The 14,041-nt window shown below is 33.6% G+C and overlaps 1 protein-coding gene across 2 annotated transcripts; it reads right to left on the reverse strand.

Annotated features, from left to right (window-relative positions):
* Window positions 1–590: 590 nt before the first annotated feature.
* LOC145626774 (autophagy protein 5-like) lies at window positions 591–10,838 on the reverse strand. Of its 2 annotated transcripts, XM_081679252.1 has the most exons (8): window positions 10,599–10,836; window positions 8,334–8,458; window positions 7,182–7,248; window positions 6,512–6,601; window positions 5,359–5,446; window positions 3,430–3,570; window positions 1,799–1,930; window positions 591–1,091 (listed from the first exon to the last, which is right to left on the reverse strand). In XM_081679252.1, exons 1-8 carry the CDS (start codon window positions 10,710–10,712, stop codon window positions 766–768), a joined length of 1,083 nt encoding a protein of 360 aa, XP_081535378.1. In that variant the 5' UTR covers window positions 10,713–10,836; the 3' UTR covers window positions 591–765. The 2 variants fall into 2 exon arrangements, with proteins under 2 accessions (XP_081535378.1, XP_081535379.1); XM_081679253.1 differs by lacking the exon at window positions 3,430–3,570 and having other exon boundaries at window positions 10,599–10,838.
* Window positions 10,839–14,041: the final 3,203 nt, after the last annotated feature.

Consider the following 14,041-nt stretch of genomic DNA (forward strand, 5'->3'; position numbering starts at 1 on the left):
TGGTACAACCGTCGTATGAGATAATTTCCAGGAGAGGACGAGGGGAGAGTTATTGCTCATCTTTTTTAATGGCTTTCCCAAGCAAGCCGTAATTGTTTCAATGTCTCTTTCGGCTTTATTAAAGAAACACGTTGAGATAATTCTTTTCCCTATAATTTTTTTAGTAAGGGATAGGACCATTGCTCATCTTTTTTAATGGCTTTCCCAAGCAAGCCGTAATTGTTTCAATGTCTCTTTCGGCTTTATTAAAGAAACACGTTGAGATAATTCTTTTCCCTATAATTTTTTTAGTAAGGGATAGGACCATTTCACGCAGAGAATTTTAGTGGATGTAAATATCTTGAAAATCACACTGCGAAAAACACCCACGACTCTTAATGTATAACTATTAACTATACAATACACAGCTTGTACAGTTTAACTGGCTGTATTTAGCAAACACATATACGAATCAGAGAGCTATACAAGGTCGGCTCGTGTAGCACCTTCAGTCCTTAACCTTGTCGTTTGATTCACCCCTCGTTTTCTCAAGTGCGTCATGCAAACGATACATGGAAGAAAGGGGAGTCTTTAACGGGAAACCATCTAAGTAAAACAAGGTTACTTTGTTATGTACAGACTATTGTGCTTTACAGATTGCATACGTAAACAAAGAATGCAAGGGTGCGCAAACTAAATAAACCAACGTGGAAAACCACAAGGCCAGCTGAGTGACATATACAGAAGTTAACCAGTCTATGTAAAGCAACGATTATATGGCGAAGGCTAGTGATGGATCAAATACACACATATGTGAAGGTAGTGATCTGGGTTCATTAGGTTGTTGACTACCCAAGAGAAAGGGATCTCGGGTTTTGGCTTGATACCTTGAATTCGAATGAGCTTGATCTCAGCACTTTCTGATGGTTGTTTCGCCTCAGTACGTTCTCTGACTGATGCAGTCACCTCTTCTGTAATTTTTGGGTCACTAGCATCTTCTGGATGCACGTCTTGAACCTCCTCTTCAATTGTTTTCTCACCGTTGAGTGTCCCTTCTCCAAAGTACTCTGGCAGGAGAGTCTTCATAGCATCAGTTAAAGTAAAGCATTTTCCTGCAGTGATTCACATTTTGAGTATTTCGTCTCCAGGAAAAAGGACATCCAAGTAACCATTAGTCCATTACATACACGCCTATAAATTATTCTACTGATATATAAGGTCAGAAAACCAAGCAAAGGCCCATCAAAGAAAATCTCTAAGCATCTCAGCAACGTATGATGGTAGTCAGTTTTCAGCTATACTCCCAAGTATATTGCATGGCAATTGGCGCCTATATAGTCAAATGCAGAACCATGGTGAACAACCAAGTCAACAGTTCCCATTAAGTGTTTAATCAGACTTCGTCAAGAACTGCCGTGATTTCAGAATCAGCACAAATAAAATATTCAAAACCATTGTAACATTTTTATGCTCAGTAAAAATGCAAGAAAGGTCAAATGCTTTCTTCATAATTCAAAGGAGAATTCAACCTGATAGTATCAAATGAATGATATTGTCATTTGCCGGTAATCAGAAGAAATCACAGAGTTGCCAAACATGACGTGGGAAACAGAAACAGAAAATAAACATGATTAATGACTGTCTGAGGGCAAGCAGTACAACTTGTAGAATTAAAACAGTAGTTGGCATATTTCACACAATGGATTTATTAGACATCCTAAATGACCACATCACCAGACAATTAGAGTTTTATCGTCTTAAGAAAAGGGGCTGGTCAGGATTCAAGAATTTGATCTACTAGTAATGTCCTTATACTGACCTTCATCTTTATTGAGTCCAACGGGTCTGTTTATGTAAGAAATTTTCTCCCAGCTGTCAATCTCTGGAGCCTTTTCCAAGTCATCAAACATCTCGGTGAAAATCCTAACATACAACCGTACTGGAATCCGACCTGCCATAATTGGTCAAACATGGCTTTTGAAATTGTACCAGAGAGGAACAAAGAAAAGAAAAATTTATCCAAAAGGTACCATAAATCTCAATTCATCCTAATTCATACTATCTGGCACAAGAACAACTTATACTCAAAATAGTTTTTCATGTATATCAATGCAACATTTCTGGCAATTTATGCAATACTTTTGCCAGTTTTTAACATTAATGCAACAATTATCAACATAATACATGTGTGTAGCCTCTAAGACTCTTTTAAGGGAATGCAAAATGTAGAATTTGGTGAAAGGGAAATTCACCCTGAAAAGAACGAATTTCAAATTACTCAAAGTTAGCATAACATAGACCAATTGCCCAAACAAGAGCACAGAAATCTCAATGAAGATTTTAAAGCAGCCTTTAGTGAAGAAAAGTACATTCGTAAAACAGTTTCCTATGGAACATGAGTTTGTTAGTCATTTCTCAATGTGTGCTATGATATTAAAGGGAGGGTCAACTTATTTGCAGACTTACAGTATGATCTTGTGGCTTGGGTATAAGCTTGGAGACAAGAGAGAATCATGATGAACATTGATGAGACTTCTCGTTAAGTTTTAATTTGTATTTTGGAAGGGAGAAAGTCTCTCGGATGCTTATGCTCATAGGTTATACGGTTAATTATTCACATTTTCAGATCATCAATCATAAGCACTGTCATTATGCACTAAAATCAACATCACTAAATAGGTCTAATTATGTCAGTTCATAAACAAGTTGTGGATCACTTTATTTCAGGTTTTCCTTGTCTGAATATTCTAAGCTCAGGTCTGATTTATATTTATGATCGAACTCATTATCCTAATATTGTCTAATCTCTCTGAAATTTTCTGATCTAGCCTGATCTAATCTGGTTTCAACAAGAATAAGTAATAAAAATAAGGTAAAGAGAACTGAGTCTTCATGGAAATAACTATACAGCTAAATCTGGGCTGAAAAATCTGCTCTGCCCATGTTAAAAGCATCCAGTTGCCTACCAATATACATCTATTACTGCCATTTTCTTGGATAATTACAAAAAAAAATTGATGTTTCGGACATTGCTCTGGACAGTAAGCGTGAAATTTTGGTAGAGAATCCTTGGTGAATATGATTTTTTGTTCATTTAATAATCATCTATAGGCTCATGAATGACCATCATCATTTGTCTCCAAAGTTGTCAATGATAACTATTTTGTTTTCCTCCTAACTTTTTTCTTTTTTTTTTTTAATAGTGTTTTCCTCCTAACTTAGCTATGTCTAAAAGGTGGAAAATATAAGAAAGGAGATCCAACTTCCTTGACAAGTATGTTTCGCTCTCTATTTAACTACAGAGGGTCAAAAGCAGAAGTCATGCAAGTAAGTTCAGGACAGTTATATGATGCACTAGGAAAGTAGGGATGATCCCTTATGGAGTCGTAAGAGTTTGTGTATAGATAATACAATTTGAAAATTTTAGGCAGGCTTGAAGTATAGAACTACCTGTTGTGGCAAGTCCGGGATTATCTGTATTACCGGTATCAGATGAGGATTTTAACGATGGATACAGTTTTGCTGTGTAATCATCTTCAATGGCTCCTAGCTTCAGCTTTAATGTCACCTTAAGGAAGGACTCCAAATTGCCTGATACAACCAGATAGGTAAACTATTGATGCACAAGCACAAATTCTGTAATAAATTAGAAGATGATAAGCTCAAAAGAGAAAGAAATAGTAAAATCCGGAGATAAAACCAATCAGAAGAAGGGCCTATTATAGAAATTGTTCTGTGATTGAGTTCTAAAAAACCTTTTAGGTATGAACATGAAGTCTAAAGAAAAACAGAGAGGAGGGGTCCCAGTCAAAGTCAAAAAGTCACAAGTCCCTTATATATGCATCTAAGCATCAGTTCTTGAGACAGCATTTGAGTATGGTGTTTAAATTTTCACATTTCCATGCCCTGGGAGGTAGCAAATGCAAAAAGCCACTTAAAGTAGCTTTCAGCAGAGAAGACTGAAGAGAGATATAACTTCCAAGAAAATCCTAAATGAGAAACATTTAATCTAAATCCTAAAAATTATCGCAATTGTTCACACTAGCATCCCAACCACATGCTTACAATTACAAGTTTCACCAAATTTAAAATTTTAGTTTAATCTGAGTTATTTCTAAATGAACCAATTAGATTAGCCTACAATTTTTAGACAAAAATCCAGGCCAGCGGCAAAGACGCAGGAAAAGACATGGCGCAGAAACACATACAAATAAAAAATCTAAAGACAGTAATAAAAATGACCCCATCCCCAATTCATGAGGATCGACAAGCCCAATTCAAACAATATGGTGAGCTTACCTGATCATAATTTCTTAAAAAATAAAAAATAAATAATATTAAAAAAAAAGGTAGCTTTTAAGTCGAAATAGCCCTAGAATCCTAGATGATATAGGGGTTGGATCATTAGGACTGTTGCTTACCGGTAATGGTAAAATGAGAAGGGGACATATCCATGGGAGCAATCACTCACCTGTGTCTCAATTGTAATAGCTGCAGTAATAATATGAACATTGTGGCACAGCAGAAGAAGCCTAAACTCTTGTAAATTTACACAGTTAACACCTAAAACTCAATCACCAGTCCATTTCTTTGTTAGAATTAGATTCATATGGGATTTTGGATACTACAAGGACCATGAAAAATCTACAGACCACTACAAGCCTGTGCAGGAAAGAACAATACTTCCTCCATCCCTAAATTAGATGCCTACTTTCCTTTTGGGGGGTTTCAAAAATTCCATTCGTATTTCTATTTTAAGAACGTACTTTTAGACAATAATCCCCCTTTTTGATGAGTTGTCGTCAATTTTCTTTTATTTATTTTGTACTTTTGACATCATTTTCAAATACTTTCTCTCTCTATCTCTTCAATAATTACCAACTACTTTTTTTCTCTCTATCTCTCTCTAACCCCACATGCACTTTGTACTTTCCAATCATGGTTTTTAAGAAATCTCTAAGTTCCTTAATTCCCGTGTAATTTTAGAAGTAGGCTAGAAGGAACAGAGGGAGTACTTTTTTCCACTTCAGGAAATTCAATGTTTTATTCTGCCACAAATGAAAATGCTCTCACAGTAAAGAAGGCTAAAAGATATAAGTGGGTGGAGAAGTGCAAAAGTTGGTCTGGACAATGCTGAAGCATAGTACTAACACTTTAAGATGAGGTACCTCTCTTCTACGTAAATATGGAAGACTATAGGTAACTAACTTGTTTTCATAAACAACAGCCTACAGTAAGCTTAGTTCATGATACTCATCTATTCTATATCACTGCTTCCACAATCTGACAACATCTTTTCTAATGTGCTCCCACAAAAGATTTGAATCCATATGCAGCTATATAGATGATTGTCTAAATTTAATGAATAAGCTGTCTCACCATTTAAAACAGAGCGCCATAAATCCAACTGATCAGACTGTGACATGTTCATTACATTCTTGCAGTTTCCATTAATTATGTAGGCAGCCTGAAAAGACAGACAGACATCAATTATATGATGTACTAACAGAAATCAAGCTTAACTACAATGAAATTCCAACTATAGAGGTAGAAACAGAAAACAGAAGGTGTTGCCAATCTAAAGTCTAAACCTGGAGAGTGAATTTACAATAACTACACAATACCTGTGAGCTTTTCAGTCAGCAAGATTAAAAATCTTAGGTTGGCATATTACAAAAACCTTGAAATTAACATTATTTCACTTAAGCACCAATGAATCAAGGATTTCAATCACATAGCTATTGCCTTGTCAAGTTGTCATGCAAGAGCCAGCTAGGCAAAGATATAATACTTTCTTCATTCTTTTATAATTGCAATAACTGGAGTTTAACGCATACATGCACAACTTTAACTACTAAAATCTTTAAGAAAATTAATAATTATAAAGATTTAATATTATGAAAATAAACATTAAGATTAATCTAACAAGACCCCACAAGATTGTATTTTCTCTTACAAAGATATCACAATATAAAGTCATATGATTGTATGTGAATAGTGTCAAAATCCAATGTGTTTTTAAAATAAAAGAACGGGGAAGTATATTTTTGCCATATGCAAGGCTGCTGAACATCTCTCAATTCAGTGTCCAAGAGGATACATGGTTCCCGCAGATTATTTCATACATTAGAAAAGAAATAAGATATGAATTGTAAATGGAAGAGACAATTCGTGATCAGAGAAGGTTATGTTTGATATGCCTTTGTTCAATAATTTCATAGGTATATGTTGGACCAGATGGAACTTGTTGAACCACTAGGATAACACATGGTAGAGGTCATCAAGCTTTATTGACTTGCATTGGTGACAGATAAGAAGATCGTGAGCACAACTAGTGGAAGTGGAGAAGGGAGCATTAATAAGATAGCACAAGTACACTGCAAATGATACCAGCACGTGCCAGTCAACATGCATTATTTCCAGTAAACAAGCACAAGTGACAATAACAGAAGATGACCTTCACAAGGATACATGTACAGAGAATATACATGTCTTATAGCCGCTTAATGTAGTTTTTGTACATGCAACTTACCTCTTTCAGAGAATTGATGAAGCTCCACTTAACAGCATCTTCACCTTCACAAGGAGTTAGTGTATTACTTGGATAACCTCTAAAATGAACCTGTATATAGTACATAAAGTTAAATACAAAGTAAAGAAGTGATTCACTACAATGCATAAAAGGTACACGACATTACTTAGTAGGCATTCCATTTGAACATATACAGAAAATAACCTAATAAGGTAGAAAAACGTGTGATTGATAAGGACTCTTTGTTAAAAAAGCTAAATCCAGGCCATAAGCAAAACTAATGTCATCAACATGCCGTCATAAAGACATAAACTCATAAGTCATCATTTAACCTCTTTACAAATTTTTCCCTGAAGAATATAGCCACAGACTTAACATTTCAATGAGTTACTGGAAGACAATAAATCCTTACAAAAAGTGCTCGAGATGACAGCAGACAAGTGTAGAATATGAACCATACAATTCATCAGTTAATATATGAAATGTTTAAAACACGATAACGACCAAAATGCAACTTATGCTTCCCTTATTGAAAATATCACATATAAATTCCTTGATTTCCAACTGATACACTTAAGCATTGTACATACTAAATACAGCCAAAATTAACAAATAACGTGACATGTTCAGTTGCATTCATAATTTTAAGAAGATCAACCAGCACTTATACCGTAAGATTCCAAGGTCTCTCAGGCTCCGCACACAAAAGATCGAAAAGAACGCCCGTTGGTATATACCTGTACAAGAAACACAACCATGGTGAAAAATCCAAATTTAATATAGAAAGATGAATACAGGAAAAGATGATTTCTGAATGCCCCCTATGTACAAATATAGGTCATAAATGCCCTAAAAACGTTTAGACTCCAGAAAATTCGATCAATGAATATAGTCACTGCAAAAAAAAGGGGGGCAATGTAGCCCACAACTATATACCAGTTGACTCGACATCTCATACTGATCTTGGTAGGGTGTACCTTATGTGAGTTATGACATACATCACTGCGAATACAGGCTAGGGTGTCAGATATGCTAGTCTCATGGTATACTGATAGCAAAACATGGGAACATATACAGCAATGAAAAATTCCAAGGATATGAGAAAGCACATCACTTTTAACATTGACAATTTGATAATTAAGGCGCACAAGGGAGAAGTCATGTTTCACATTTTCACAGACTCCCTAACTAATTAACACTCATTAGAAGCATTTAATATTGGATACTCCGGTTTTTAGTAAAGTATTCGGTTATGCTTGAATGATGATATGCAGCTACAGTGAAGTAGTGAACTACCCTCAACCCATATCAGGTGTTTTATAACTGACTATACCTCATATCTTAAGATGCTGCTGCATCTTCCATGTTTGGTAGCTTGATTATGATGACATTCATGTGCTTGCTCTAGCAATTTTTAAGCTGCACAAGTGCTGTGTCAACATGATTGTGTAATTTATTTACTAATATACAAAAGACTTAATTAAAGTTGAGGTGTGTATTTTTTTATTTGAGCCATAATGTAGAAAATTAATTAATAACTCATGAGTTGTTGACTTGTAGAGACTAGAGATAGCTGAAACTCTTAAGCTGGTTGACAGTTCAAGAATTTAGATTTATCCATTTCTTGCAGTTGTTTGAGTGGATTAGGGGTGCTTTTTTTGCCAAGCATAACATTGTTTAAAACATCTCCTTCAGGAATAAAACAAAGAAGCAGGGTATAAGAAAACATGTAAAAAAGATCCATCAGAGCTTGAATTCATGAGTATAATGATTATGCTATTCATGTATAAATCAAGCATTTACAGCAAGACCAGAACTTTACCATTTCAGGGGCAATCCTTTGTACTCAAACCAAATTGTATCATCCCCTGGAGGAAGTGAGTTGCTGAAGAGGGGTTTAATTTGAGATGCTAGCAGTGGAAGATAACCTATTCGTGGCGCTAACAACTGTAATACCAAAAACCAGCATACATCAATAGTCCCTTCACACACACACACACAAAAAAAAAAAAAAAAAAAAAAAAAAAAAAAAAAAAAAAAAAACAACCACACACACACACACACAAAACAAAAGGAAATCTGCTGTTATGTGTAAAACAAAGAGAGCCCTGTTAAGGAAAATAAAAGAAAATAAAAATAAATAAATATAGAAAAAAGAAATAGCTCTTGGAAGCTCACTCCATAAGAAAAAGAAAAATTACAAGGAATATAATTTGTGAATTTTGACACATCAAACATTCCCTTGACTACACACACTCTGACACTCACTCAGTCACTCTATCTCAATAGAGCCTCGCTTTTAATTATTGTGGAATCTAACATATGGGAGATGGAAAAAGAAATATTTTCACCACAAAATAGCAAGACATTGATCTTTGTAAGGAAGAAGCAAATGGTGGGAATAAAACATACTTTTTTCTCCATTGATCCTATTTCCTTCCTTGAGTCCTCAAATTCAAATAAAATTTTAATTTCATAATAAGCTCCAGGACACTGATCTTAATTTTCATTGCTTTCCCATTTAAAAATCTAAAGAATATTCTCCACGTGATACCTAAAGGTAACCATATCACATGCAAAAGGCATACTACATTCTCATCTTTTTGCAGTTGCAACATACCCTTACCTTAAATTAATTAAACAAATAAACATAGAGTCCTAGAATTTGATGATATTAAGTCATTGCTACTCTTCTTGTGATTGTGATGATACCATTATCAGAATTTGACACACTCCCTTTTCCTGTCATTCATCACGATCCTCCATTCTCCAGCACTCAATCTACGAGGAAAGTAACTGTTTTTCCAGAACATCCTTAAAAAGTAGATGTCGGCACTATTTCCATAAGAGTAAATATTCATTTAATTATCTGTCATTGGACATTAACTTGAGGGAATTATATACACCAATAAATCTTCCTGCATGGGTTGCAACCCCAAAGGACAGCCTCTCCTATAATCTTAGAGTGATCAACTAGCTTAGTTGGTTAAGTCTTGAGGGGTTGTACAAAAGACATGGTAACAAATCCAATCTACATCATTGCCCTTATGGCTCTCTCTCTCTATCTACACACACACACACACACACACACACACACACACACACAAATAAATAAATAAATAAATAAAATCAGTATCTGGAGCTCTTTCTAAAGTTGATCGCATATACTAAAAACTTTATTACTTCACACATGAAGCCTTAGTTACTTCACAAAACAAGCATCAATGCTCTTGAGACCAAATTAAGATTAGTTGAGCACCAAGTCACGCCTAAGAATAACTTACAGCACAAACTAGCATTCAAAAACTTGATGGTTCAATGCCTGTCATTTATTCCATGGCAAAATTCACTTCTTCACCAACAGAACTACAACTCCTATGAGGTAGCACCAGCATCAATTTTCTACTTAGGCTGTGAAGTATGAAAATTAAGAACAAGGAGGCAGCATAAATCAATTGAAAACTAGATGGTCAGCGGGCAAAGGTGAAGCAAGGAGTGGTGTCATGCTCAGAGTGTGGTTAGCAGCAAATGGAGGAATTAAATGCCCTATTTTGGAGTACATTACTGCTCAATCACGAGATAACAAAGCCTATTAAACCCTTTCGGACATAATCGACATAGTAGTTTGCCTCCTAAAGTAGCGCCACAATTGTAAATTATGATTACCCCCTAAATGATTATCCTCACTTCAAGCATTGCCTTATACAAAGTAAGAAACAGTTTAAGTCTTTATTCGAGTCGACACCACAACATACAATCACCAACTGAAAATGCCCAGCCAACCATAATTGACAACAACTTACTAACATCGATTTGTTTTGCACAAATTAGTATCAACAATTCTAGCATAGACCCAACAAGACCAAACAAGCAACAAATTGCATTCATAAATTTTACAACAAAACCAAGATTCAAATTACAATCAAACTAACAACTAGAATTATAATAAACCCAACAAGAACATAACTTGGAATTAATGCGATCATATGAATAAAATTGCAACAAGAAAACCCAAATTCATGCTACAAAGAAAAAACCCAGAAGAAATTAGAAGTGAATAATGAAAGAAATGAAGAAGAATGCAAACCAGAACTGGGGGAGGAGGAGGAAGAGTGGCGACTTCAGAATCATGGAGATGAATTTGAAGGGGTATTGCTCCTTTCCAAACGTATTTCAGTGCTTCTGTTCCTTCGTTACCCATCTCTCTGTTTGACTCAATTTCGGAATTTCTCAAATTGCTCCAATTTAACCGCAAACACGGCAATATTGCGATTGATCAGCCGAAGAGGCGTTGAGAAAATGAAAATTAAAAATTATGCTCGGGGAAGAACTGCGGGTTCATGCACCCTTTTTAATGACGGTTCAATTAACAATGTGCGTGCAATCTATTTGAGTTAACCAGTCAGGTTCAGTTTAGTTTTCAGGTCAATAAAAAAATTTGTTAACTCAAAATAAGATAAATGGGTTAAATTAAATCTATTCTGCTCAAATCAAATCTGCTCTACTCTGCTCTGCTCAAAAGAAATTTGTTCTGCTCTATTTTCAAATAATAATTAATTCTTTAAAGCTGCTCTGCTCTGCTCAAATCAAATCTGCTCTGCTCAAAAGAAATTTGTTCTGCTCTATTTTCAAATAATAATTAATAATTAATATTCAATAATAATATTAATTAATATTGTATTGATGATATTAATTTATTATTTTGAATAATTATAATAATTACTAATATTAAAAATAATTTTAATAATAATTAATAGGGTTTTTCTAAGCTATGCCCCCAAGGTTATTGAGTTTCTAAGGTGTGTCCATGCTTTTTTAAAATTACAAGATATACCCTCAAACTTAAGGTATTTATTCAACCGTACCTTAGAACGTTAATCCAATGTCAGTAGTTGTGTTAACGGATCATTACCAGACTTTGGAGAGAAATTTCACGCCCAAATTGAGTTAGAGTTATATAAGTAGGTTAACATTTAACATTTTTTCCAAATTTTCTCATCTGTTTTTCCTTCTTTCTTCTAAAAGCAACCATTGGTATGTCAAGCTCTCAGTGTATTTCTTATTCTTTTTCTTCATCCGCTTCTTATTACTTCCTATTTATTTACAATTCTAACGTCGAGTTTACGTCAGAGGGTACGGTTGATTAAACAACTTAAGTTGTAGGGCACAACTTGTAATTTTGAAAAAGCATGGGCACGCCTTAGAAACTCAACAACCTTTAGGGCATAGCTTAGAAAACCCTAATTAATATTTATTAATCATAATAATAATAATAATTATTATTAATAGTTATCATTATTAATATTTAATAATTCAAACTATTAAGAATTAATATTTAATAATATTATTAATTAATAATTTCTAATAATTATAACAATTCTTTCAAATCCCTACCTTATAAAAAGTAAGAGATTGCTCTTATGAATAGTGCACAGACTATTATACCCCTCAAAATGTTTATTTACCTTATTACCTCCATATGTAATTTTGTAAGTTTCTTTACACTTTCTCATTGGAAATTGTCCGTACGCTTTCTCACTAGGAATATTGTTCGTACATTTTCTTAATCGTTTATGAGTTTTGAGCTTTCTTTCTCCTTTTTCTGTTCACCTTACTTGAAGTACTGGTTTTTTTCTTAACCATTTATGAGTATAGTTCTTCTTGTCTTGAAGTACTTATTACTCTTGAACATTTTAAGTGAATTTCTTCTCCATCTATGTTCACCATCTCCATTGAAGTACATAATTCCACAATCCCAAAATTATATGAGAACAATTAAAATCAAAATTACTTAGTTTCCAATTGGTCATAGTTGTCAAAATAAATAAATAAATAAAAAGGTCATATATTTATAAAATTAATATGCTTCTTAAAGTTTCACCCCCGCTATATGTTGGATTGTAGTATTAATTAGTATAATTTTAAGAGCCTTTCACATTTTTTTATGTGAAAGATTTAGGGCCTGTTCTCATTGACTGAACTCAGCTGAACTGAACTGAACTGAGCTGAACTGAACAAAACTAAAATGAATATTTTATAAGAGAAGGAAATTAGGAGCTGAACTGAGCTGAACTGAACTGAATTTCAACGTAAGAGAACAGGCCCTTAGTTGATTATATATCATCCACAAGTTTCCATTTGCTATTAATTTCAAATTATAATACTTATTACCAAATTTAAGTGGTATTGTTTAGCTCATTTGCAATTGTATTGTAGTATTTTTAAGAGGAGGCAAATGAGGGGCTTTAGCAAGGTTGTGGAGCGTTAATCGAATATGGGTACATGAAAATGAGATTAATTGCCACAAAGTTGAATAGTGAATGATAATAAGAAGAATGACGAACTTGGAAATTTGCCTTTTTTTTTTTGTTCTATCTCACAATCTTTCTAGCAAATCTCTCTCGGCTTGATGAATCCATAAAATAGATGAATTTGAAAGACCCATCAATTAATTAGAAATTTAAAAAAAAAAAAAAGAATAATAAAGTTTAAATTTTTTTTTTATATTTAATGGGGGTTATGGTTTAATTACATGACAATATTAGTCACTGGACATTTAAAGGTTGTTTGTGTGGGCGTTTTTTTTCTTTATTTTGTGAAAGTCAAAATTAAATTAACGACTTACTCATGGTTCGTTTGGAATCGTTGTGGTTTTCTGTTTTTTGGTTTTTTATTTTTTAAAAGTATATTATATATGTCATATAATGAATCAAAAATTATTTAGACTTATTAAAATCATGATAATTTTAAAAACTGACAACAAAAAAGTAAAAACACATTTTTCTTGTTTCTTGTTTTTGGTTTTTAGTTTAAAAAAAAAAACAGAAAATTGAAAACCAAAAATGATGCCAAACAAGCCCCCATATTTGTGTTTAAAGGACATTGAGACTGATAAAATTAATCTATGATTGTGCCAAAATATATGTATTAGGAAGAACAAAAACCAAACTGGCTACGATGAAAAGGGGAATTGAAGAATGCAAGAAGGAATTCAAGGGAATTATCAAGGGTGGACAAAGAGGCTACATGTGGAGTTGCATAGAGCTAATTTTACTACAAAGCTAAATTCTTAGAAGCATTTTGTCTGAGTTCATTTTCTACTTATTTGTTTACTTTTATACATTGTTAAATCATGTGTAATTAACTCCATGTGAAGTTCAAACACAAACCAAGACAAATTAAGCCGAAAGGGCAGACCACCCCGCGCGCGACGCGCGCGTTGGCTGCCCTAGTAAATAAATAATAATAATAACAATTAATAACAATTTCTTTTATAAACATTTGATATTAGATTCACAATGTATGGAAACATTATATGTATGTGGGTATTGATTGTTAGTTCATTGAGTTGAATTATTTTTTAAAATTTTCCATACAATTTAAGAATTAAAAAAAAGAGGTTGTTTTCAAGTAGTACTTTGTATATCATTATTATTTTTATGGTTAAAAATATATTATTAAGACAAATTTATAAGTAAAATTATTATTACTCATTAAATCATTTTATTTTAAAATTTTGGTGAAATAAAT

This window comes from Chenopodium album, chromosome 4, assembly GCF_948465745.1.
Source record: "Chenopodium album chromosome 4, dcCheAlbu1.1, whole genome shotgun sequence".
In the NCBI taxonomy this organism is placed as follows: domain Eukaryota; kingdom Viridiplantae; phylum Streptophyta; class Magnoliopsida; order Caryophyllales; family Amaranthaceae; genus Chenopodium; species Chenopodium album.